The sequence below is a fragment of the Chiloscyllium plagiosum genome, chromosome 40, assembly GCF_004010195.1.
Source record: "Chiloscyllium plagiosum isolate BGI_BamShark_2017 chromosome 40, ASM401019v2, whole genome shotgun sequence".
Classification (NCBI taxonomy): Eukaryota; Metazoa; Chordata; class Chondrichthyes; order Orectolobiformes; family Hemiscylliidae; genus Chiloscyllium; species Chiloscyllium plagiosum.
The window spans coordinates 18753648-18781027 of record NC_057749.1 but is presented as its reverse complement, the minus strand read 5'-3'; the positions used below and the strand labels follow the sequence as shown (position 1 = coordinate 18781027).

Here is a 27380-nt window from a genome sequence, read left to right as displayed (position 1 = left end):
ATGCTCTAAGTTCATCACTTTTATTCCTGATACTCCTTGCATTAAAGCAAACACACTTTAACTGATCCCTTGGTTCCTTCCCAGGAAAATCCTTCCCACTAGCTGGTCTACCTCTTGCTATTGCGTCATCTGCATCAACTTTCACCTCCGGTATACAGCTCAGGTTCCCACCCCTCTGGCATACTTGTTTAAACCCTCTCGAACTACTCAAGCAAACCTTCCACCCAGGACATTGGTCCCCTTCCAGTTCAGGTGCAACCTGTCCTTCTTGTACAGGTCCCACCTTCCCCAGAAGGCATCCCAATTACCTACATATCTGAAGCCCTCCCTCCTACACCAGCTGCTCAGCCACATGTTAAGCTGCGCCCGCTCCCTGTTCCTCGCCTCGCTATCTCGTGGCACCGATAGTAAACTAGAGAACACTACTCTGTTCATCCTGCTTTGCAGCTTCCATCCTCACTCCCTGAAATCACTTTTTATCTCCTCAATCCTTTTCCTGGCTATATCATTAGTGCCAATATGTAACACGATTTCTGGCTGTTTGCCCTCTCCTTTTAGAACCTTATACACCCGATCTTGCTAAACTTGAAAGGATTCAGAAAAGATATCCAAGGCTGTTGCCAGGGTTGTAGGTTTTGACAATGGGAAGAGGCTTAATAGGTTGGGGCTGTTTTCCCTGGAGCATCAGAGGCTGTGGGGTGACCTTGTAGAGGTTTCTAAAATCATGAGGGGCGTGAATAGGATGAAGAGTCAAGGTCTTTTCCCCAGAGTAGGGGAATCCAAAACTAGAGGGTGTGGGTTTAAGGTAAAGATTGAGAAGGGACCTAAGGGGCAAAGTCTTCACACAGACAGTGGTGTGTGTATGGAATGAACGCTACAGGAAGTGGTGGAGGCTGGTACAATTACAACATTTCAAAGCCATCTGAATGGGTATATGAATAGGAAGGGTTTAGAGGGATATGGGCCAAATGCTGAAAAATGGGAGTAGATTAATTTAGGATATCTGGTCAGTGTGGGCGAGTTGGACCGAAGGGTCTTTTTCCATGCTGTTTATCTCTCTGACTCCATGATCAAAGGATTTAGAACACAGAGCCTCATGAATTTATTTCTGAAGATGAGAAAGGGGTGAGAGACAAAGGGGGAAAAGGAATAGGAGTGTGGGAAAGGGAAGGATATATTGACTTTGGAGGCAGTTCAAACATTCATTAGGCTAGTTTCTTGGATAAAGGGGTTGACTTATCAAGAATAACGAAACAGGTTAGGCCTTCATTCATTAGCATTTCGAAGAACGAGGGGCAATCATACAAAAAAATATAAGATTCTGAACGGGCTTGACAGGGAGGTGTTGAGATGTTTCCGCTAGTCAGGCTGTCTCGAACATGGGAATATGGTAACAGAATAAGAGGACACTAATTTAAGACTGAGATGCAAAGGAATTTCTTCACCCAGACAGTAGTGAATGTCTGGTATTCTCTACCCTAGACAGCCATGGAGGCTAGATCACTGAGATTTTTGAGAAACCAGATACGCTTTTGAAATAGCAGTCGAGGCCTGGGGGAGGTCAGTCGTGTTCTTACAAAATGGCAGAGGTTGAGCAGCCTATTCAGCTTCTATTTCCTATATTATAGTCATCTCAGAAGAGGGGGAAACCCCAGGCTGGAACTCAACTCACTTCCGATCCCCACTTTAATGGGAATGCTGACAAAGCCAGCTCAGAGTGTACCCCACCAGAGGCAACTGAAGGTCAGCGCTAATTCATTAGATTAGACCCAGTTACCAACCCTCCTGAGTGATCATGAGTTGGGGCTGTTTAGTTCTCTCTCTCGTTCTGCTTTTTAATGAAAATGCAAAAAATTGTGTTATTAATAAGCTTTGTTGCTTGTATTAATTACTCATATCAATTTATTGCTTTTGATAGTTTTTGGTGAATTTCACTTTCACTGCTGTGGCCCCTAAAGTTGGGAAAAGCTGAAATGTTGGTCACCACTGGTTTAGCCTATTAAACATGGCACACAGGCTGTTCATTATCCATTCACATTAGCTTGATTTATGTGAAAACGATTATGCCTACCCTTCCTATCAGGGCCACAGAAACAGACTATAAGCTTTCTTTTCAAGTAAGTGTTTGAGAGGCAGAATAAGCTAGTTTTGAGGGCCTTTCCCTTGTGAATAAGGAAAATCAATACCTTCACATGCAAAATATACACACAGCATATACATTCATTAGGTTTTAAAGTACAGGTCTTATGGGAGACCATTTGACCCTGCCCATCTGAATTGTCTGAACAGTCTTAATGACCGTCTCACATTTTTACTGCAGAGTTTGGTTTTGTAACACCCATTCGGTTTATTTTTGATAAGGAGTTGGAGTGGAGAGGGCGTGGAGAAGACAAATCCGAGATAGAGAGTAAAAGCCAGGTGTAAATATTAGGATGTGCTGGGGAACACACACATTATGAAATGTGCCCATATACGGCAGCAGAAAGTCCTCCAAACTACTGTGAAAAGCAGCACTGGAGATCAACTAAATGCTCTTAATGTGTCAATTCATATAATCAAACATTGAGGGGGGGGGAAAGAAAGAATGAAAATGAGTCAAGGACTCAGTAGGTGCAGCACTCTGTTAGGCAGCACAGATGGCAGGGAATAGGAGGGCGAAGTGGGCAAGCAGTGTATTCATGAATTCAGTGATTTTACATTTGTAAAATTTTAGGATGTTTTATCAGTTTTATTGTTGAGTTACAAATGTGTGGGAGTGAAGTTTTATTGTTGAGTTACAAGTGTGTGGGAGGGAAGTGAAGTTTTATTGTTTTGTTAGAAGTGGGTGGGAAGGGAGGGAAGTTGGGAAAAGAGCAATTGAGTCACCAACATGGCCAAGGATATGGACATTTTTTTCCCAAGGATGGGATAGATTAATTTTTTGTGAATGGAAAGTTTTCTTTGGCACGACAAAAATTCCGGAGGGAGACAAGAAATTTCTTTATTCAGTGAGTTGCTATGACCTTGAATGGATAGCCTGAAAGGGTGATGGAAGCAAAGTCAATAATAACTTCAAATGATGTTTGTTCTCTACTCAAAAACAGCTGCTATGGTCCACTTTTTCACTTGTAGTTTCACTCATGAGTGTAGTGACCTCCATACAGGTGCAGTGTAGAGTTAACATTGTGACTCAGAGCCTATCACACACCAAAAGTACCAATTTGCAAATAAATTTACAGGCTAATTGCAATTGTTGCAGTGCTTCCCTGATTTTACTCATTAAAATTTAATGCAAGAAATTGTTGCAGTTTGGTTATTTGTTTCATTGCTGCTTTGAATGAATTTCGGAGGAACAGACAAGAGTAATTTCTTGTCAGACTCCAGTGCAAGCGTTCCATGTTTTCCACTTATGTCTAAACACAGCCAGCTTTCAAAGAGATCCAGAGAGACACTTGTAAATGAAAGGTTTGCAGGGTTCTTACACCAATTGGACAGTTTTTTCAGAAGAGCTGGCACAAACACAATGGACTGAACTGCCTTGCGTACGAAGTCAAGAAATACGAATGATGGCATGCCGTCTCACTATCTACACCCCACATGCAATGCTTTTAATTATAACAAAAGATAGAAGGGAGAATGGATGTTTATTGACACTCCAAATTAAAATCCTGACATTGGACTGAAGTCTAACATCAGTACACAATGCTTCAACTAAAGTAAGGTTGATAGATATAAGCTGACAACCAAAAATGAGCCAGTATTAGTCCCAAAGGTGCCACCCCTCACAAGGACACAATCATCTCAACATCTGAAGTTATGGAGATGATAGTGAGAGCAAAACGGTTTGCCAGTTATTTGGTTTGAATGATACTAACTGAAGGATGAATATTCACCAGAATATTGGGGGGACAAGTCCTTTGCCCTTTAAAATTGAATCTACAAGAGACAGCACCATTGGCAGTGGTGCACTGGAACATCTTTCTTGATTTTATGCCAAATTTTCTGAATTGAGGCTTAAACACGTGACCTGCTGATTCAGGTGACAAACTGCTCATTTACTCATTGCTGAGCTGACACCTTTAGAGGATAAGTGATGAGAATTGCAAGAAAGCAATCAGTTTCACAATACAGATGTCAGAAACTTCATAAGTACTATTTGTAGAAACATCCTTGATACATTGGTAATGCAGTTTCATGAACTAGATAGAACACATAAGAAATGGAAACATAAGGCCACATGACCCATTGAGCCTGCTCAGCCTCTCAATACAATCATGGTAGACCTTGGGTTTCAATTTCACTTTCAATTTCATGTCAACTCTCCCAAATCCTCTGACCCCAGAGATACCAAAAATCTGTCTACTACAGCCTGAAGTCAGTCATTGTCATGAAGAGTGTATACAGAATTTAGCAGTTGGTCCGTTATTAGTATGTTGGTGGAGAGTGAAATGGACACACCTGCAAACAGTACCCTAGGATTTCTATCATCCTCCTCAATCAGACCTTGGTTTAACATCTCTCCTGAAGAGCAACACTGTGCAGGTCACCAGGACTGGATACAATGCATTATTAGTGTCAGAGGAAAGGGAGTGAGTTGCAGAGTGCCAGCCAATCTTCCAATCCTCGTTAAATACCGGGATGGTGCCAGAAGCCATATGGCAAAACATACAACCTTCATACAATTAGCCAAAAGAGAAAAATTGGCTGGTCTGTACTTGTTAGATCTGGTTAACAATGGTGGTAAGCGAAACCTTTTAGAAAAAAAAAATCTGTAAGAAAATCAATAGCTGCTTGGACAAGCACAGACTACAAAAAAAAAACAGCTTGGATGTTATATGGCAAATCTGCGTTTGACTAAGTATATTGCACTTTTTGATGGTGTAGCAGTTAGCAAGGATGAGTGCACCCGAGTTCATGTTACACTGTGGACTTCAAAAAAGGTGTCTGATGAAACATCAAACCCTAACCATATCACCTTGCTGGTGAAATTGAAGCCCATGGGATAAAACGGTCAGGAATAGCACAGCAAAGAATGGCTAAGGGATAGAAAATACTCATGATGAACGGGTCTTTTCCAGACTGAAGTACTGCATCGACGAAAGTGAGTACTACAGATGCTGGAGATTAGGGTCAAGAGTCTGGTGCTGGAAAAGCACAGCAGGTTAGGCAGCATCTGAGCAGCAGGAAAATCGACGTTTCAGGCAAAAGCCCTTCATCAAGAAATGCTGAAGGGCTTTTGCCTGAAATGTCGGTTTTCCTGCTCCTCAGATGCTGCCTAACCTGCTGAGCTTTTCCAGCACTATAGTCTTGATTCTGAACTACTGCATATATAGATCTTTCTGCTATAATGCGGGTTTCGTTAACACGAATTCGCTATAACACGACTGACGAATTGGGGACACTATTTCTATACAGCAAACTTGTAAAGCGTGTATTGTTTATAACACTTCCGGCCCCATTAGTTTAAATGGTGCTGCTATTACGTGATTTTCTTATAGCACAGGATTGCATGAGAATGGAACTACCGTGTTATCGCAGAACTGATGGTAATACTGGTCCCTTCAGTTAAATACAAAGATAACTGCTGTTTTTAAAATACATTAAGAATTTGGTGGAATTGGGATTTTGGGCACAATTCCAAAACTTGCAAAAGACGAAAAACGTGGGAGTTTAGTTTAAAAAAAAATCAGGAAGATAGTAATAGATTTCTAGAAGACATTATCAGGCTGGTTAGGTTGAGAAGACACATGACAGATGAAATTTATATTAAAAAGAAAGATACAATTTGGCTTGTATTGTGTCTTGCTCTTGCCACCAAAATGTATCATTTTAAAAGAGATAGAGAGAGAGAGATCTGGAATTGTTTGTGCACAATGTTTTGAAGGTGGTGGGACAGGTGAACAAAACAGTTAACCCTATAGTGTGGAAACAGGCCATTTGGCCCACTGAGTCCACACTGACCCCCCCACTCCACCAAGACCGATGCTATTACACCAATCCCTTTAACCCTGCGTTTCCCATGGCTAATCCACCTAGCCTGCACATCTTTGGAACACCTAGAGGAAACCCACACAGACATGGTGGAGGAGGTCTGTTTGGGGTGTGCACTTTCGCTCAGGGTTGAACCCAGTCCCTGACACTATGAGGCACTGGTCATGTTAAATTGAGACATCAAGTACAAACTAAAAGAATCACATTTGCTTTTGAATTATCTTAATAACTGCGGGTGCTGGCAGGTGGGACTAGATTGGGTTGGGATATCTGGTCAGCATGGATGGTTTGAACCAAAGGGTCTGTTTCCATGCTGTACATCTCCATGACTCTATGTTACAGGGTGGCTTCTGTTAGAGACAAAAAAACTGCAGATGCTGGAATCCAAGGTAGACGAACAAAGGCTGGAAGAACACAGCAAGCCAAGCAGCATACACCGGAAACATTGACTTCTCCACCTCCTGATGCTGCTTGGCTTGCTGCGTTCTTCCAGCCTCCTGCTCGTCTATCTTGGATTCTAGCAGCTGCAGTTTTTTTTGTCTCTAACAGAAGCCACCCTGTAGCAGTTATTAAGATAATTCAAAAGCAAATGCGATTCTTTCAGAAAATTATTTTTATTTATAACAGTTGAGTTATGCTTAACGTACGAAACACCAGCTGTCCCACCTAGACTTAAGCGAATGATGAAAAGAGTTTTGAAAGTGTACAGAGGGAGAAAGAAAATAAACAGAAACTAGTCCCAATGACTAAGGGCACAAATTAAAAGTGATTGGCAGAGAAACCAGAAGAGACACGAGCAATAACCTCTTTAATGCAAAGACTAAGATTTGGAATGCACTACTTGATAGGGTGGTAGATACAGATTCACTAGGAATAGTTAGAAGAAAATTGGATTAAATACATGGAGAAAAATTGCAGTGACATGTGTCTGAATTTTATAAAGTGCCATATTCCCCACACCACTCAACTAAAATGTTGGTGCAGACCTCACCCACTCAAAAGGGGGCTGCCCTGAAACATTCTACATACAAAGCAACATTAATCACCCAAGATCAAGATTCAACACCACCCCCCCCCCATCTCAATCTGATTGGATGCCAGCTTTGTAGGCTCAGCAGTGCCAAATTCACACAGGATATTTTTTGAACCATGCCCCCAACCCCAACAAGGGAGGCACCCATACTTGCCTAATATTAACAATACAGTAAATGCTGCTGGACATTCATTAGTAATGGGTCTTCCTCTGCTATGTGTATTTAAAAAAGCAGCAAGGGCAGGATGAGGCACTAGAGATAATGGCAGGCCTTCCCCTAGGGTCAGAGGTGATGACCAGTGACTACTGCAGTAATATTAGTGGGAGGGGGGGGTTACTGACAGCAACAGACCCTCAAGGTATAGGACCAGCAAGGGACCAAGCCACAGGTAAACAAGGCAGATGGGTGAGTCATGAGGGATGGGTGGCTGTCACCAAACGCAGAGTTGCATTAATGACACATCACCCCTCACTTCCCAATGTCAGATCCTTTGATCAGACACAGTGACTTTAAGAGAGAGGTCATCGCCTCTGCCCTGGGAGCAACTCCCAAATGGATTTGTTTTCTCTAGCTGCCTGCATGGCAAGTATCTTCCAAACTGAGTCCCTTAAGTCGGCATTACTTATCTATTGAGGACTTCAATTAGTCCAGCCATCTATCAGTCTTCCCACTTTGCACTTAAAAAGGATAGAACCCTTCCTCTATACCCAGTTCAGAGGAGGGCTTTAAAATCTGTCCACAACAGGATATGTTCTGTAGATTTGGTCAGGTTAATTGTGAGCTTTAATTTAGCTTTCTCACCACGTTATTTTGCTATACTACCCCTGCTCAAGGGGTTATTGGTCAACAAAGAGCCAACTCAGTCTTGTAGCAGAGACTCCAGGAGGTTCTTGTCTCACCACCGCCCCTTTGCTAACTAGAAGTAAAGCTGACAAATTTGGCTCACAAATCTATTTCTCAGCAGTAATTAGATCAGTGACAAAGAAGCATACAAACACTGAAATACATCCAGTTTTACAATGAGAAATTTGATTTATTAAAAAGCAGGTCACCAGACTGGTGGATAGTACAATCAATCATCCTCAGCACAGTGCTGAACACTTTCAGAAAAGCTATAAATCAACCTTGAGAAACAATGGCCTGGGATAAAGCAGACAAAATAAAAACACAGGATTTCCAGCCAGCAAAACCGATTATTGCATTTCCACAGAGATATTGCAGAGGACAATTGTTCAAGAAGAGACATTAAACCTCAAATTCAGCAACATTTCGTTTTTGAAAATGATGGCTCATCTCCAACCTTCCTATGACCCGAGGATCAACCAAACACATACATGGAGAAGTGGACTGCATTCATCACTGGAAGGAACGCTGACACAATCATGTTGATTGGATTTAGAGATGCCGGTGTTGGACAGGGGTGTACAAAGTTAAAAATCACACACCAGGTTATAGTCCAACAGGTTTAATTGGAAGCACACTAGCTTTCGGAACGCAGCTCCTTCATGGACAACCACCTGATGAAGGAGCGGCACTCAGAAAGCTAGTGAGCTTCCAATTAAACCTGTTGGACTATAACCTGGTGTTGTGAGATTTTTAACTTAATGTTGATTGGAAGTTGTGTAAAGCTGCACACGTGCCCAGCAGGCAACTACAGATTTGTCAGGACAAGTTGACTCAATGGCAGCACACCTTCAAATGAGTTCAGAAAGGGCTAGCTTTTCCAGATCTGTATGGTTTTACCCAAATGGACAATGTGCTTAAGAGTTAACCTCTGTATTTCCAATACCTCTGACAAAATTTGCTCATCTACCTTTGTACTGCAATATATCAAAAAATAATGCACCAATTCCTAACCTGCAGTATTAAAAAAGCTAACTTATAACTCAAGCCTCTCATTGGGTTTCAGCTCAATATAGAACCAAATGCTAACAGACACTTGATGTTCACAAATGCCCTGACAACCTCCCCCTTATTAAGTATAACTATGGGAATGTTCCCAGTGAGTGTTATTCTGCTTCCTCTCATTAAATGATTGACTCACCAGCCTTGTGCAGGAACAGCACATACCGAAGCTCGAGACAAATAACCCACTTACTCTGAATGTGTGCACTGTCAAACTGCAAGAACAAGCAAAGGCACAAGCCCCAAACTTCATCTCTCAACAATTCCCATTCAATAAGAGCCTGCTGGAATGAAAGCTCAAATGTAACTTTTATTTTTAAAATAAATAAACCAGGAAGCGCTGGTCCTTTGAGTGTTTCCGGCAGGAGATCTGCCATCTTGGAACAGTCACTGTCCATACAGCCAAGTCACTCAGCTTCTGATTTTACTCGTGCATTCCATTTTAGAGGGCGATGATCCAGCTTTTTTGGGAGTGGAGAGATGCTCCAATTCATATCGGCCCAACCCAGCGGTCTCCGTCTTGCTCGGGTTAGTGCTGTACCCCTCGGCCTTGCTCTTTTTCAGCTCGATTATCTGTTGCATTTGTGAGTTGGCATATTCGGGCTTCACGGACAAAGGGCAGGCCGGGACAGCCAATCCAAGGATGTCAGCCACCATGTACGGTTTCAGCCAGCCAACTAGCGGCGTGCTCCCCGGGGTGTAGTGTGTCTGCTTGTGGTAAAACAGCAACCCATCCACCTGCAAGGCACATTTCAGATCACACACCTATTCTGGAGAGGAAGGGGGACCCAACTTAACATGGGACCTCAGTTTCTTAAACACATTCATCCTGACACACTCCTTTTACACTTAAAATGATTAAAATACTGAATGAGCACGCAAACAGAAAGAGGGGTCTGGTGTCAGACAAGATTGTGTCAAAAAGGGAACGAGTAAATGAGGACAAGGGAACAAAAGGGAGAGATCAGACAAAAAAGTTAAAAGGAAACAGATATATAGTATTTACATTGCATCTTTCCCTAAACATTTCACAGCTAAACAAGCCTCATCACTGTTATGTTGAAGGGAACACAAGCAATAAGGTGAAAATGACGAGGTCATCTGTTTTAGCGATCATGGTCGACAGATGCATTGGTCAGAGTACTGGAGATAATTCCACTGCTCGTCTTCAAAGTGGTGTTTGGTGGGTGGTGGTGTATGGTGGGTGGTGGTGGTGGGGGCTAGGGAGAAGAGACAAACAAGGTCTCAGTTTAACATCTCATCCACTGTCCTCATGACTTGTCCTACCTGTCAATCTGGTTTCCCACCTATCCACTCCACCCTCCTCTCCAACCTATCACCTTTACCACCACCTCCAACCACCTATTGCACTCTCAGCTATCTTCTCCCCAGCCCCACCCCAAATTTTCTGCTCAAGCATTTGCAGTGGGACATAAACATTTAAGCTTTTAACTCAGACTAGAATGATAACCCAGTGAACCATGGCAGAGATTAAAATGGAATGAAAAGCCAGTGTATTGGAATATGGTAAATGGAGTTATCATACATCAAAGTTCCCTTATGACAGGAGAATCATAACACTTCTAACAATGAACTCATTTGGAATCACAACTGAGATTCGGCAATCTATGTTACTCTAATTGGAGGTAATAGAAAAATATAATCTGCTGTGTTTTAGGGAAAGAACTAGCTACTTAGAGAAAAACCGAGTAGAGGAGAGTGAATGAAACATGTAGAGACATGTTTAGAACAGTTTTAATTACCTCAAATGGATAAACTGCAGCCAAAGTCTGGCAAATGGCTTCTGGTGTACATGGCAAACTTGGCAGGCCCACAAACTTAAACTGTGGAGAGAAGAGAGAGATTGACCTTTGTACTTCTCAACAGTATTGACAATCCAAATGTACTACTGGCTTACAGGCCAAAAACAGCTTTTAAAAAAAATGATGAATGGAGCCTGGTTCCCAAACAAGTGCATGCCAATGTTCATGTTCCACTCAAGAATCCAGCCACCCACCCACCCATTATCCTAATCTTTTACTTACTTCTGCCTCACGTTATCTAGACTCCCTTTAAATACATCAAATATTTCACATCAATCACTTGAAAGATGAGGTGCTGTTCTTCAAACTGACAATTAGACTCTTCATAGCTTCTGGATTCAACCTTGATTTTGGAACTGCAGACTGTAATTTCTGTCCCAACATTACGTTTCCTTTCACTTAGTACACATCAGCCTTCATCCGTTTTTCCTTACTTCTTCACAGCAGCTATTGTAAACAGTTTTAAGGTAGTGAGTATTAACTGGGGGCTCATCTGTGCTCTAACACAGGGCATCTTCCGAATGCCCCTGGAAAGGAAGCGTGCAGTGTCCAATGGGATGTTTGAACCCTCCTATGACCAATGGGCACTGCAGTGGCTGAGCGCATCAACCCCAGGGATGACATTTTAGTTTAGTTTTCTAAGTTTCCTTTGAATATTTAGGTTTTGTTAAAGAACCAGCCCCTAATGGGTTAATTCGGTGATCCTCTAATTAGTTAATCTGATCATTTGAGCACCCAAAAGCATAAAAATAGCAGCAAAATTGATGCAAGGTGTATGGTAAGCGAGATGCTTGTATGTAAGTAAAAGTTGTATGTTTAGAAGAACAAGGTTTCAGTCTTTGATGCTTCACTGCCTAACCAGCTGAGTTATAACAAAGGTTCAGGACTGGGCCAAAATACCATCCAGTCTGTTTTCCTTTCAAATCAAAATTGTGTTCCATGTTTACAGGTCTCCATGTTCACTTTTTTAGTATTGCTTCAAGATTTTATAAACGTTCTTTCTAATTGCATATATGAGACAGAGCACCTTGTTCAAATAGGAGGCCCATTTACGTTTAGCATAGAACAGTAGGAGTCTGAATATATTGTTGTGGTTCTGTTCGCAGAGCTGGAAATTTGTGTTGCAGACGTTTCGTCCCCTGTCTAGGTGACATCCTCAGTGCTTGGGAGCCAAGGCTCCCAAGCACTGAGGATGTCAACTAGACTGGGGACAAAACGTCTGCAACACAAATTCCCAGCTCGGCGAACAGAACCACAACAACGAGCACCCGAGCTACAAATCTTCTCCCAAATTCTGAATATATTAGTAAAGTGCACCTCAAAGCAAATACATGCCCAGTAAAAATGACACTTCCTTTCACAAGTTACCAATCATACTGCCTAAGGAAAATATGATATATTATGCCAGAACTAAAATAAAAATGAAACCAACAGAAGTACATGAGTAACTTCTTTCATTTCTGGTGAAAGACCACTGCCCCGAAATATTAACTCTGTTTCTCTCTCCACTGAAGCTGCCTGACCTGCTGAGCACTTGCAGTTCTCGTTTCAGATTTTCAGCCTCTGCGGTATTTTGGTTGCGTACCAGGGTAAGACTGCTGGCTATGATAATTTGCTACGAACTTTCAAGCTTCAAAACCACAAAATATTAAATTCCAACATTTTAAACACCTTCATTAGATCAAATCAATTAAACATGCAACCTGCCAGAGTCCTAATTTATTCTTTTAAGTCTACATGTCACTGGTGAATCTACACTGTGTCCCCTTTAATCTCTTGCAAAGTAGGTATCAGAGGCAATGGCCTAGAATTATGATTAGACTATTAATCCAAAGGCACCGGTAATAATCTGGGGGCTGGGTTTGAATCTCGCCATGGCGATGGTGGAAATTGGACTCAATTAAAAAATCTGGAATTAACAGTCTGAAAACACTGCTGATTGTCAGGAAAAATCCATCTGGTCCACTAATGTTCTTTAGGGAAGGAAATCTGCCATCTTTACCTCACCTGGCCTGGCCTGGCCTTGCCTTTGTGAGACTCCAGACCCACAGCAATTGGGTCTCCAATGCATTTACATCTTTCTTATAATGTGGTGCCCATAACTGTACACAATATTCCAGCTGAGGTCTAACAAGGACAATTAGGGAATGACCAATAAATGCTGGCCTAACCAGTTATGCCCACGTCCTGTGACTCTGCACAATTGAATCAAACTCCTCCTCTCTATTTCAGCTCCTTTGGAAGTAAAATATGGTATGGAATTTAATTTTAATTGGTCACACTTTTAATGATGATGCTCCACAGCTGACAAGGAAATTATTCTCTGCTTGTCAAATGAAGGATGTCAGTGCTAGAAATTAGCAACAATTTCATTAGCAATAAATTTAAGATGCAGCTTGCCACAGGACTGAAGCTCTCTCTGAACTCCCAACACAGAAGTAAATCAGCATCTGATTAAAGTGACATTTCAATTTCAGTACTAACTATCCTACAACCCATGTGGGTATTGACAAGTTTGGGTCAGGTTTATGGCCAGTCTAATATGATGGATTCCCATGGTGTCATCTTTTACAAAGAGACTTTGATCCCAGTCTATCAAGCTGAATTGAAATTCAGAGCCACTGTGTATAAGGAAGGTGTGCTGCAGCCAGAAGTTGTGGTACACATTGGCACCAACGACATGGCTAGGAAAAAGGGATGAGGGCCTGAAGAGAGAATATAGGGAGTTAGCTTGGAAGCTAAAAGGCAGGATGAGCAGAGTAGCAATCTCAGGACTGCTACCAGCTCCATGTGCTAGTGAGGCGAGGAACAGAGAGTGAGTGCAGATAAACACGTGACTGCAGGGCTAATGTAGGAGGGAGGGCTTCAGATATGTGGATTAGTGGGATACCTTCTGGGGAAGGTGGGACCTGTACAAGGAGGACAGGTTACACCTGAATTGGAGGGGTACCAATATCCTAGGCGAGAGGTTTGCTAGAGTCCTTCAGGAAGGTTTAAATTAGTTTGACAGGGGGGTGGGAACCATTGCTATGGATCGGAAGACGGAATAACTAGTGAACAGCAAGATACAGTGTGCAGAGAATCTGTGATTCGGGACAGACAGTTGATGAACAATGTTGCAGTTAGTGTGATGGGTTGAAGTGTCTCTATTTTAACCCAAGTAAGAAGGAATAAGAATAATTAACTTCGAGCATGGATCAGCACTTGGAGCTACGATGTTGTGCCCACTTCAGACTTGGGATATCACAGGAGCAGGAATGCTTGTTGGATGTTCCAGGGTTTAGATGTTTCAAAAGGAATAGGGAGAGAGGCAGAAGAGGTGGAGGAATGGCTTTGCTAATCAAATTGTTTGAATGGAGCAGTTTTTGTCAGGTATGTCCAGAAAGGATTCCTGACTCAATGTGCAGATAGACTGACTATAGGGGAGACCATATTGGATTTGGTGCTTGGCACCAAACTTGGCTAGGTGTCAGATCTCTCAGTGGACGAGCATTTCGGTGACAGTGATCACAACTCTCTGACCTTTACTATACTCATGGAGAGGGATAGCAGCAGACAGTATGGGAATTATTTCATTGGGGGAGGGGGAGTTACAATGCTATTACAGGATCTGGGGCACCTAAATTGGGAAAAGATGTTCTCAGGGAAATGCACAACAGCAATGAAGAGGTTGTTTAGGGAGCACTTGCTGTTAGTGCTAGATAGGTTTGTCCCACTGAGGCAAAGAAGGGATGATAGGGTGAAGGAACCTTGGACGATAAGGGATGTGGAACATCTAGTCAAGAGGAAGCAGGAAGCTTACTTAAGGTTGAGGCGGCAATAATCAGACAGGGCTTTAGAGGGTTACAAGGTAGCCAGGAAGGAATTGAAGAATGGACTTAGAAGAGCTAGAAGGGGCATGATAAAGCTTTAGCAGGATTAAGGAAGATCCTAAGGCATTTGACACTTACGTGAGGAACAAGGGGATGGCCAGAGTGAGGGTAGGGCCAATCAGGGATAGTGGAGGGAACTTGTGCCTGGAGTGAGAGGAGGTAGGGGAGTCCTTAATGAATACTTTGCTTCAGTATTCACAACTGAGAGGGACCTTGACATTTCTGAGGGCAGTGTGAAACACGCTGATATGCTCGAACAGGTTGATGTTGAGGAGGAGGATGTACTGAAAATTTTGAAAAACATAAGGAGAGGGAAGAGATTGCTATGCCTTTGGCAGTGATCTTTGCATCATGACAAACACGCTGAAGGCGGCAGAGCCTTCTTGGTGTACATGCAAAGTGTTTGATAAGGTTACCCATGGTAGGCTCATTCAGAAAGTAAGGAGGAATGGGATTCAGGGAAACCTGCCTGTCTGGATACAGAATTGGCTGACCCACAGAAGACACAGGGTGGTGGTAGTAGATGGAAAGTATTCAGTCTGGAGCTCGGTAACCAGTAGTGTTCCACAGGGATTGGTACTGGGACCTCTGCTCTTTGTGATTTGCATAAATGACTTGGATGAGGAAGTGGTAGGGTGGGTTAGTAAGTTTACCAATGACATGAAGGTTGGTGGAGTGGTGGATAGTGTGGAGGGCCGTTGTAGGTTGCAACGGGACATTGACAGGATGCAGAATTGGGCTGATAAGTGGCAGATGGAGTTCAATCTGGAAAAAATGTGAAGTGGTTCATTTTGGAAGGTTGAATGTGAATACAGAATATGGGGTTAAAGGTGGGATTCTTGGCAGTGTGGAGGAACAGAGGGATCTTGGGGTCCATGTCCATAGATCCCTCAAAGTTGCAACCCAAGTTGATAGGGTTGTTAAGAAGGCGTATGGTGTGTTGGCTTTCATGAACAGGGGAATTGAGTTTAAGAGCCGCGAGGTTATGCTGCAGCTCTGAAGAGCCCTGGTTAGACCACACTTGGAATATTGTGTTCACTTCTGGTCGCCTCATCATAGGAAGGCTGTGGAAACTTCAGAGTGGGTGCAGAGGAGATTTACCAGGATGCTGCCTGGACTGGAGGGCATGTCTTATGAAGAAAAGTTGAGAGAGCTAGGTTTTTTCTCATTGGAGCAAAGAAGGGTGAGAGGTGACTTGATAGAGGTGTACAAGATAATGAAAGGCATAGATAGAGTGAATAGTCTATTTTTCCTAGGGCAGAAATGGCTATCACAAGGGAGTACAACTTTAAAGGTGATTAGCAGATGATTTAGGGGAGATGTCAGAGGTCGGTTCCTTACACACAGAGTGGGTGGTGCACGGAATGCACGCTCAGCAGTGGTAGTAGAGTCAGATGTATTAGGGACATTTAAGCAACTCTTGGATAGGCACATGAATGATAGTAAAATGAAGGGTATGTAGGAGAAAAGGTCAGCACAACATTGACGGCGGAAGGGCCTGTACTGTGCTGTACTGTTCTATGCCTGTAATACCTGAAAATTGACAGATTAAAGTGAATAATTATATTACACACTAAACGATAACTGTTCTTGAACAGACTTCAATTCCACACTTTTAATGAGTGTTTTAGCTCAGTTAACGATACTCCATGAATCACACCCTAACTGATTACTCAATCACATTTAAAAATATGATTTATTTATTCATAGATAAAGATCCGCATGGGTATTCGTTTCTCCACTGGTCATCAGCCTCACTTTCAGAAAACAGGAGTGGGTAGCCATACCTAGAAACTTCACGTTTTGACGCAGAATTCAAATCCATATGTTTAATGAGTTTTATTTCACTTAACCACACTCCATAAGGACATTGATAAGTTGGTGTAGTGTTTGGGTAGGTGACATGACGTTCCATGCAGAGAAGGGAGAGGTTGGAAAACATTGAAAGACAATATAAACTAGAGCTACAATGCTAAAGGGGGCACAGGATAGGGTCTTGAATGCCAACGTGCTTGATTATTGAAGGTGGCAGGACAGGCGGAGAGAGAAGTTAATAATGCAAAGTGTTCTCAGCTTTATTAATAGAAGCATATAGTACAATAGCAGGGTGGTGACATTGAACTTGAGATCCCTGCTGGACCTCAGCTGGAGTGTTGAGTACAGTTGTGGGCACCACATTATAGGAAAGATGTAAATCCATTGGAGAGTGCAGAATTGATTTAGAAGAATGGTTCCAGAAATGAGAAACTTCAGTTATGACGAGAATTGAACAGATTGGGACTGTACTCTTTCAAGACAAGGCAGCTGACAGGAGACTTGATAGAAGTTAAATTCTGAGCTGGTTGGATAGAGTAGATATGGAGAAGCTATTCATGCTAGTACAAGAAAAAAAAAGAATCACTGGATTGTGAGACACTATCTCAGCCAGTTTCTCGCCTTCCTCTTCCAATTTTGACTGAAGCCAGAAAAATCTGAACTTGGTCGATATTTAAAAAAGATATAAATTTAAAGTGGCATGAGAAAAAATACATTTTCATACAGTGAGTAGTTAGGGTAAGAAATGCATGGCCTAAACATGTACAGGTGTCAAGTTCAATTGAGGTGTTCAAGAAGGGCATTGGATGATTATTTTGACAGAAATCAAATGCAGGAATATGGGGAAAAGGCAGGAGATTGGTACTAGGGGACAGAACCCGTGCATTCACAATGGGCTGAATTATCTCAGTCTGCGCTGTAAGAATTCTGTAATTCTATGACAAAATTCTTAGCCCACTGATTACTACCTCCTCGTATTTATACAATCAATTCACACCAAATTAATCGTCAATTAATATATCCATCTATCTTTCCCTTATTCCATTAGGTTTCAGATTTCCCTTCAGGCCATATTTAATAATAATAAATGATATCCCTACAAATATAAATATCCGTTTGGACTAGAATCCGCAAATCTTGCCATAAGAAAACGTGGAAGCACTCACCGGATTGCGAGACACTATCTCAGCCAGCTTCTTGCCTTCCTCTTCCAATTTTGACTGAAGCCAGAAAAATCTGAACTCTGTCTATATTTTAAAAAAAAGATATAAGTAATTAAAAATGATTTGCTAAATAATTATTTACAAACTCATTCAAGGAATTAAACAATTTTCAGTACTGTAGCATCTGTGATGTCTTGAGGACACGACCAAAGTTCTTTACAATGCATTACATTATGAACTGCATTCCTTTATATTGTAGGTGAAATAGCACCCAACTTATACAAGTCAAGGTTCCCAAACAACAAGGCAATAAATATCTAGGTGACCCTTCTGCTTCTCAAAATAACCAGATGTTGTCCAGGATACAATAAGTCATCTCCATTCTCAGGACACTTTGTGCTGCTTGAGCAGACGGACGGAGATTCAAATTCAATGTTAATGGTCCCTCCAACTCAATCAATACTGCACCATGCATCTATATTTTGTGCTTGGATCTAATCATGACCTTTTGACTCAAATTAGGCTAACAACTAAATCAAGCTGATGGTTAATAATAAAAAATGTTCTTGCCAAATTGAAAACACACTTGATTTTATTCTTTTTATTAATATGTTAGCCTATTTAAGACTCGCATTGTATGGAGCTTGTTAAGTAGATGAAACATCTTAATGATGTCCCATGTCCTATGATTATAATACAGAATAAGTGGAGCAGTAGGAAAGAAGATGTTTTTTAAATGTTACTATCTTACACACCTGACAATCATAGACTGGGTGACCCCTCCAACACATCACATCCAAAACAAAGTATGTTCTGTTCACTTCACTATAAATACAGTCCAATATGGTGTAATCTGGAGAAGGAAATGCCAAAAGTCAGCAACAAATAGGTTAATAGAATTCAGAAGGATAACCTTCTTAAAGCTCAATTACAAGCCTTTCAAATCAATGACATTGCATCAGGGGGTGTTGGGTTAATGAAAATTAATCATTTGCTGTAGATAGCTTTTAATAGACTTATTCACTTGTGTTTGACACACCTCTAAAAAAGGTGAGATTTGAATTTTACCTTCTGACCCAGACATAGACACACTACCAAAAGTCCCAATTAATTGCTCTAAAGTGGGAAACATTAAAAGCCAATTTGAACACAGCAATCTCTCACAAACACCAATGAGATAGCAATCACATTACCTGTTCCTTTTTAGTGATGTGAATTCAGGGATAAATGAAGGAGGTAGGGATGAATAGAATAGTTACAGCACAGAAAGAAACCATACAGCCTGTGGAGCTCATGCTGGCATTATTAGATTAGATTACTTACAGTGTGGGAACAGGCCCTTCGGCCCAACAAGTCCACACCGACCTGCCAAAGCATAACCCACCCAGACCCATTCTCCTACATTTACCCCTTCACCTAACACTACGGGCAATTTAGAATGGCCAATTCACCTAACCTGCACATTTTTGGATTGAGAGAGGAAACCCACGCAGACACGGGGAGAATGTGCAAACTCCAGAGTCGCCTGAGGCGGGAATTGAACCTGAGTCTCTGGCGCTGTGAGGCAGCAGTGCTAACCACTGTGCTACCGTGCCGCCCATTATGCAAGAGCAACCCAACCAGTCTCACTGCTCTGACCCTTCCCATAAGTGTTTCCCTTCAAGGACTTGGGTAAATGCAAGGTATTGCATTTTGGTAAAACAAACAAGGATAGGTCTTACACAGTTAATGGTAGGGCCCTAGGTAATATGGTCAAACAGAGTCCTATGGGCTGAGATACATACATCTTTGCAAGTTGCATCATAGGTAGACAAAGGGGTTAAAAAGCCATTTAGCACGCTTGCCTTCATTGGTCAGATCGAGTCTAGAGTTGGATATCAAGTTGAGGTTGTACAGGATGTTACAGAGACTACTTTCAGAGTACATATTCAGTTCTGGTCACCCTGCTATTGGAAGGATATTATTAAATTGGAGGCTTCAGAAAAGATTTACCAGGAGTGGAAGGTTTGAGTTAGAAACATAGGCTGGGACTTTTTTCACTGGAAGGGAGGAAGTTAAGGGATGACCTCTTAGATGTTTTTAAAATCATGAGGGGCAAAGGTAAGGGGAATAGAAAAATGTCTTTTCCCTAGGGTGGGGCAAGTTCAAAACTAGGAGGCATATTTTTAAGATGAGAGGAGAAAGATTTGAAAAGGGATAGGAGGAGGAACTTTCGCCACAGGTGGTTCATGTGTGGAATGAACTGCCAGATGTAGTAGCAGATGCAGGTACAATTACAACATTTAAAACATGTTTGAACAGGTATATGAATAGGAAAGGTTTAGAGGGATAGGGCTAAATGCAGGCAGGTGGGACTAGTTTAGTTTGGGAAACTTGGTTGGCATGGACAAGTTGGACTGAAGGGGCTGTTTCCATGCTGTATGATTCTATAAGTCTGCACACGAGATCCCAACCACTCAGCATGGAGAATTTTTTTTTCCCTCATCTTCAGTTTGTTTACTATTCATTTCAAAATTGGTACCACTAGTCTCAATCTTCCTGCCATTGGGGAATGGTTCCTTCCTTTGTTGACACTACATGATTTTCAGCATGTCTGTCAAGTAAACTTTTACCCTTCTCTCAAGAGAACAGTCCTAACTTCTCTAATCAAACTAAAAGAATTGGATACAATACTCCAACGGAGACCAAATCAGAATTCAATGAAAGGTTCATTACAACTTCTTTGTTTTGATACTCTATAATCTATTGATAAATCTCAGTAACTGCACATTTTTTTGAAGTGCCCTGCCACAGTTTCATTTCAGAAGTCAGCTCCCAGACACTGTCAGACTCAGTGAGAAATCTACACCTCCACACATCCTCCATACAGCAAACCTCAGTTGGTAATCACTTCTTCGGCAATTTTAAAAAAAATTCTCTTTAAATGTAGCTCAGCCAGCTAGCTCAATGGATAGGGGCAATACTGAAGCTGACAGAGGGCTGATGTTTGTTTCCAGCTCCATGCAGAGTAAGGGCAGACACTGGGATGAACCTCTCAGCCCAATGGCATAAATGACACGTAAAACAAAACATAAAACTTATCAATCACAGCACCTCATTAAGTCTGAACTCTCAATCCTTGGTGAAAGACACGATGAACATTGATCTGATCTCAGTACAGTTGTTAACAGTTATCATAAGCAGCGCCTGTACTACATATTCACCCCCAATACAGGAGTCAGTTCCAAAGGCACCACTTCTCTAGTACTCAAACAGTTCACTAAGTTCTTGCTCTGTTCTCAGCTCCAGACAAAACTCTGCTGACTTTAGGCACTTGGATTTCATGCTGCAGTTGCAATCAGCTGTCAGCACCTTGTTAAACTTTGATCACCTCTGTGCTGAGAAGCAGATACAGCTGCTGCTAACTAGCAGGAAAAGCAGCTAACTGGAGATTGTCCAATTTTTAAATGTTTACTGCTTACCGCTGATAATGGGCAAATCTCATCAACATGAAACTTGGCCATAGTACACATTGGGAACTATGTGCAAAATTTTGTGGAGTTTTATTGACCCTTACATTAGTGGTAGGAACATTACTGGAAAAGATTCTTAGGAACAGGATTTACTTGCATTTGGAAAAGTATGGACTTACTAGGAATAGTCAGTATGGCGTTATGCAAGGGATGTCTTGTCTCACAAACTTTTTTGAAAAAGTGAAGATGACGGACGTCAGGACAGTGGATGCTGTCTACATGGAGTTTACTAAAGCATTTGACAAGGCCCCTCATGGTACACTGGTCTAGCAGATTAAGTTGCATGGAATTCATGGTGAGTTGGCAAGTTGGATACAAAATTGGCTTTCTCAGAGAAGATAGAGGATAGTCGTGGAGAGGTGCTTTTCTGATGAGGTCTGTTGATAGTGGTGTTCTGCAAGGATCAGTGCTGGGACCTCTTAAATGTTAAGAAGTTTCACAGATGACACAAAAAGTTGGTGGAATTGTGGACACTGAGGAAGCTTATCAAAGGATACAGCAGGATATAGATTAGTTGGAAACTTAGATAGGAAACAACAGATGAAATTTAATCCAGACAAATGTAAGGTGATGCATTTTGGGAGGTCAAATGCAAGAGGAAGTATGCAGTAAATAGTAGGACCCTTAGGAGCATTGATACGCAGAGGGATCTTGGGGTGTAAGTCTATAGCTCCCTGAAAGTGGCAACACAAGTGGATAAGGCGGTAAAGGCGGCTTATGGCATGCCTTTATTGGTCAGGGCACTGGATATGTCATGTTGCAGTTGTGTAAGATTTCAGTTAAGCCACATTTGGAGGTTTTTTTGCAGTTCTAGTTGCAACACTATAGGGAGGGATGTGGAGATTTTTGAGAGGGTGCAAAAGAGATTGTTGCCCTGGATTGGAGTGTATTAGCTATCAGGTGAGATTGAATAAACTTGGACTGTTTTCACTAGAGGTGGTGGCAGAGGTGTAGATCATAGAAGTACATGAAATTATGACAGCACAGTTAGGATGGATAATCAGAGTCTTTTTTAGGGTGCAAATATCAAATACTAGGTTTAAGGCGAGACCTTAAAAGGAGGAGATGTGTATGGAAAGTTTTTTTAAGTTGAGGGTGGTAGGTGGCTAGAACATACTACCAGGGGAGATGGTTGAAGCAGATATGTCAGCAAGGTTTAAGAGGCTCGTAGACAGACATGAACAGGTAGGGAACAGAGGGATACAGACCATGTGCAGGCAGATGGGATTAGTTCAAAATGGTATCATGGTTGGTACACATATGGTGGGCCAAAGGGCCTTTCCCTGTGCTGGACTGTTCCATGTTCGGAAATATGAAAGAATTATTTCCACTGGTCGATAGTTTATGTTCTTATATTAGAAGTCAGGCAGGTTTCATTGCAGAATTTGTTAGAATATAGAATTCCTGATCAGAAACAGCAGTGGAACCAGAATCCATGGAACCTTTTTAAAAAGGAAGTTGGTTAAATATTTGGAACGCAAAAAAACACTAATTTGAAGTGCAGTGGGAAAGGGTGGGAGGAAGGAATTTTTCAGAGAGCCAACATAGGCACAGAAAGCTGAATGACTCCCTTCCAACACCATGCAATTCTAATCCTGTGTTCTATTTTGTCTCTCGTGGGTCATGAAACAGCATGAGGGCAGATCTTTCTGTTCAAATTGAGCAAACTCATTAAAAACTATAATTTATTAAAGCAACTCACTAAAGCTTATTCATCAGCTCATTCCAAATGCTCAACCTCTACTATTTAGGAGCAAAAGGGTTGCCAAGTCACTAACCATCCTGACTCTAAATCCCAGAACAATTCCCCACCCCCCTACATCCCATCAGCCTTATGGGTCTACCTCGACCAAGTGGACCACAGCAGTCCAAGGTACCAGATCAACTCCACCTTCTCAATGGTGATTAGGGACAGGACATAAGAAATAAGCACAGGAGTAGGCTGTTCGACCCCTCTAGCCTGCTCTGCCATTCAACAGGATCATGGCTGCTCGGACATTCCTCACGCATACCTTTCTGACCACTCCCTATAACTCTTGATTCCCCAAATGATCAAGAACCTATCTCAACCTTAAATAGACACAAGGACTCTACCCTCACAGGTCTCTGTGATAAGGAGTTCAGAGAGAAGAAATTCTTCTTGATCTCAGTCTTAGATTCCAAATAAAGGGATGTTAATTTATGTCCTCTGGTCCTACACTCTCCCAAGAAGAGAAACATCCTCTCAGCCTTTATCCTGTCAAGCCCCTGAAGAATCCTGCATGCTTCATTCAGATCGCCTCTCTTTCTTCGAAATTCCAATGAGTAGATAAGTAAATGCCGACCCAGTTAGCGGAGTCCATATCCTGCAAAGTAACAAATTTTAAAAATCTGGTGTTTACCTTTGCCTGTAGCAGAGTTGTGCCGATTTCCACCAGGGAGGAGTGAGGGAAACCTGTTTACGCAGAAACCACTTCTCGTATATGCTGCTGTGCTCCCCTGACCAAAGGGAATCCAACAGAAACTATTAGTGAATCAAATCAGAGTCTTGGCTTCATATTCACTTTCCCACTATTCTGTTGTGTCTTCTGTTTATAAGACCCCTCCCTCCGCGTATCAATGTGCCACATGGTGCAATCTGTGGCCTAACTCCATATACCCGCCTTTGGCCTATTTCCCTTAGTATCTTCACTTAAAAAAAATTATTTACCTCAGTTTTACAATTAACTGCCATTTGTGGAAGAGAATTCCAAACATCGACAACCCTTTTGTATGCAGAAGTGCTTTGTAACATCACTCTTGAATGGTCTGGTCCTAATGTTTAGACTATGCCCCCTAATTCTAGAATTCCCCAAACAGTGGAAATAGTTTATATTTTTTTACCCTGTTGTTTCCTGTTATGATCTTGAAAACTTCAAATCAGACCACCCCTTAATCTTCTAGAGAAAACAGGCCTAATTTGTATAACATCTCTTCATAATTTACCCCTGAAATCCAGATTTCATGCTTGTAGAACTATATTGTAGCCCCTCCAAGGCCAATATATCCTTCCTGGAGTGTGATGCTCAGATATGCTAGTAGCACTCCAAATGGAATCTACAACTTCATCATGACTTTTGCATCTTTGTACTCCAATCCTCTCGATATAAAAGCCAGCATTCCATGGTCTTCCTAAATTATTTGCCGCACCCATCTGTGGCATTTTAAAGACCAAAGCAACTGGACCCCAAAATGGTTTGGATAGCCACTGTATTTAACGTCATACTGTCTAGAAAGTACCTGATTTACCCTGGTTTGGACTAAATTAGATAACCTCAATTGTTTACATTGAAATGCATCTGCTATTGCCCATTCACAACCTTTTATAATTTTGTGTGATAATCTACATTGTCTACAATAGCGTACAATATATTTTCTTCCTTTCTTTTGGTTTTAGGGGGTGCTCTGTGCCTCCTTCAGTTTATTCCTTTCCCCCTGTTCACTCCACAGGATTCTTTCACACCACCCTGGCAGGCATTCATTGCCTGGTTTCTAATAAAGCAGCTCTGACAAAAGTCAGGATTGATATACGTCAATGATGACCAATTAATAGATGCAACGTTTTAAATGCTTAATATGTGACATTGACTTCTCCCCAGAAACATCGCGCACACATTAATTTTTAAAATTAATTCTTGCGCATCATTCTTCTTAATCTATAGCTTGTTTATACACGAGTAGTTTCCACATTTTTATAACATGAATCACAGCTCCATCTTTTCAGATTCTTTGAGGTCATCAACAATCTCTTGCTGGCCTATCCATTATGTACCGCTGTCTTACATCAGTATGAAATTCTCTCTCCTGACTTCCATGCCAGGACTTTCCCTTTTCTGACCCCAAAAATCAAACAATTCCCAGTTTTTTTTCCAATCTGGCAGTACATGCAGGTGAAGCTGCTCAAATGTTGGTGCTGAATAGTGGATTGTGACTGCTAGTCTCTGACAGTTTTGCACCATTGTATCCTACATTAATACTGCAACACTCTTAAAGGGAGCACATTGTGTGAATTCACATCTGGCAGCCACAAGGCTTGACCAATTGTGCAGGGCAGAAGGGATTTCAGGCATTCTGTACTTACTCTGGAAGCTATGATGAGAGTCCGCTTGCCAACAGGACAGACCACCAGCAGCCATTCTTCAATCAGGTCACTGGGTACATCCACCAGCCACTCAGAAAGCATCAACTGCAAGAAACAGAGGCACAGCCAATTACAGACAACTTCTTTGTAAAGTTGCTCAGGAAGTATCAAATTCCTTACACTGCACTGGTATACTTAAGATATTCCACATGCGCAATATGAATGCTTAAAGCAATAAAGAGAATTAATATAGTTACTGAATTGTAAGCAAAATACTGCAGATGTTGGGAATCTGAAATTTCAAAAACCTGAAAACACCCGAAAAACTCAGCATTTGTGAAACAAGAAACAAAGTTATTGTTTTGAGTTGTATAATTCCAAAGAAGTAATATTTGGCTCAAAACAGATGAGTCTCTCCACAGATACTGCCTGGAAAGTGTTTGCAGTACATTCTGTTGTCATTTAAAAGCTCATTAGGACTTGTTCTAGGAGAAAACCAATTCAAAGACGAGCATTCCACATCTATGCTCTCCTTGGAAAACGTAAGTTGTGTATTAATTGTGTTTAATAGTATATAGGTGGTGTACAAGCATTACCTGGGGTTTCACTTGAACACCCAGACATAGTAGGACTCTTGTGGTGCAGTGATGGTATCCTTTTCCCGAGGCCAGAATGTCTGGGTTCAAGTCCCACTTGCCCTGACGATGTGTCAAGACTTTTCCAAAACAGGGTTAAAAATCACAAAACACCAGGTTATAGTCCAACAGGTTTCCAAATCATTTCCAAAACAGGTTACCCAGATAAATTTACACAGATACAATTAACCCAGTGCAAGCAGATCAGAGGTCCTCCTCACAGATGGAGGCCTGCACTCTAGTCTCTCGAGAGAAGAAACATGCAATCCACCAATATACTTTGGGTCTTCCACAACTGGAGTGTCACAGGGCTGGGGTGCATCATCGCGCCCTACAACAACACCCAATTTAAATATTTCATGTTTCATTTGAACATTTGATTTTTGTTAGAGTGCCCCGTTAAGACACTAACACTTATTTGGTTTAATTGGTCACTCAAAGCAGTATAAATAGGTACTGACTGAAACTGAGTTAAGCTTGTATGTGCTTGTAACAAGTGTAAAACCAAATAAAGATTTGCTACAGTACTACTAGTCACCAACTGGCTGTGTGGATGTTAATAGAAAATGATTATACAGAAGTCTTAAAAATCTTTTGGTCTTTGTGGAATCCTGTGTATTGTTTATTTCTCCAATTAAATGAGAAAACATTTTACTTCTGTTACAAAAATAGAAATTGCTGGAAAAGCTCAGCAGGTCTGTGGAGAGAAGATCAGAGTTAGCTTTTCAGGTCTAGTGACCCCTCCTCAGACCTTCTGTTACACCTCATTGGGATAGTGCACTAAACTCGGAGTCATCACAAAAATTAAAATTTGTTATTAAAGTACAAAAATCCCCAATTTACTTGCTAAATAGACTCAAGCTAACAGAAAACATGGACCAGGTTTCTCACTTAGCAAACCTACTATTTACAACAAATAAATAGAACCCAAACAATTCCTTCCTTACTTTTACAATAGTCCTGTTCTCCAACTTCAGTCCACGATTAAAGATACAGAAAAATAAAAATATATAGCCTGCACATTTTTCATACAGGCCAATTATTACAAGTGTGTCTCCTGCTCAAGAATCACAAACTTATCTTTCAGTGAGTCAGCTATGCACTCTCACATCAGAAGCTTGTGGTTTGAAAGTCCATTCTAGAGACATAAGTACAAAACACTGCCTCGAGTGTAATACTGAGGAAGGGCTACCTTGTAGGAGGTACGGTCTTTCCAACTCTCTTCTCAGATGAAGGTATAAGATCCCATAGCACTATTTAAGGGAGGTTCTTTTCGGTGGAAGTGGGTACTGCAGATGCTGGAGATTAGAGTGGTGCTAGAAAAGCACAGCAGGTCAGGCAGCATCTGAGGAGCAGGAAAATCGACGTTTCGGGCAAAAGCCCTTCATCAGGTTCTTCTCTGTATTCTCCTGATATTTATCCCTCAATAAACTTCATGAAAATGGATAATCTGGCCATTGTCATACTGCTGATTGTGAGACCATTCTGAGTACAAATCTACTCTCGTGTCACATGCAGAACACGTCCCACTTCAAGAAACAGTTGCTTGTAA

The 27380-nt window shown here is 41.6% G+C and overlaps 1 protein-coding gene across 3 annotated transcripts in view; it reads right to left on the bottom strand.

The window, feature by feature from the left end:
- Nucleotides 1–9199: 9199 nt before the first annotated feature.
- Nucleotides 9200–27380, bottom strand: part of snupn (snurportin 1) — a 39703-nt gene continuing 21522 nt past the window's right edge. Inside the window, exons 4-9 of one of the 3 annotated variants that reach the window (XM_043680519.1) lie at nt 25194–25298; nt 23476–23572; nt 18338–18435; nt 17586–17666; nt 10673–10753; nt 9200–9674 (exon numbers count right to left, since the gene is read on the bottom strand). In XM_043680519.1, coding sequence (XP_043536454.1) covers nt 9321–9674; nt 10673–10753; nt 17586–17666; nt 18338–18435; nt 23476–23572; nt 25194–25298 — 816 coding nt within the window. In that variant the 3' untranslated portion in view covers nt 9200–9320. Of the gene's footprint in view, nt 9675–9702; nt 10130–10672; nt 10754–17585; nt 17667–18337; nt 18436–23475; nt 23573–25193; nt 25299–27380 lie in introns of those variants that run through there. The other 2 variants (XM_043680520.1, XM_043680521.1) reach the window with 2 other exon arrangements.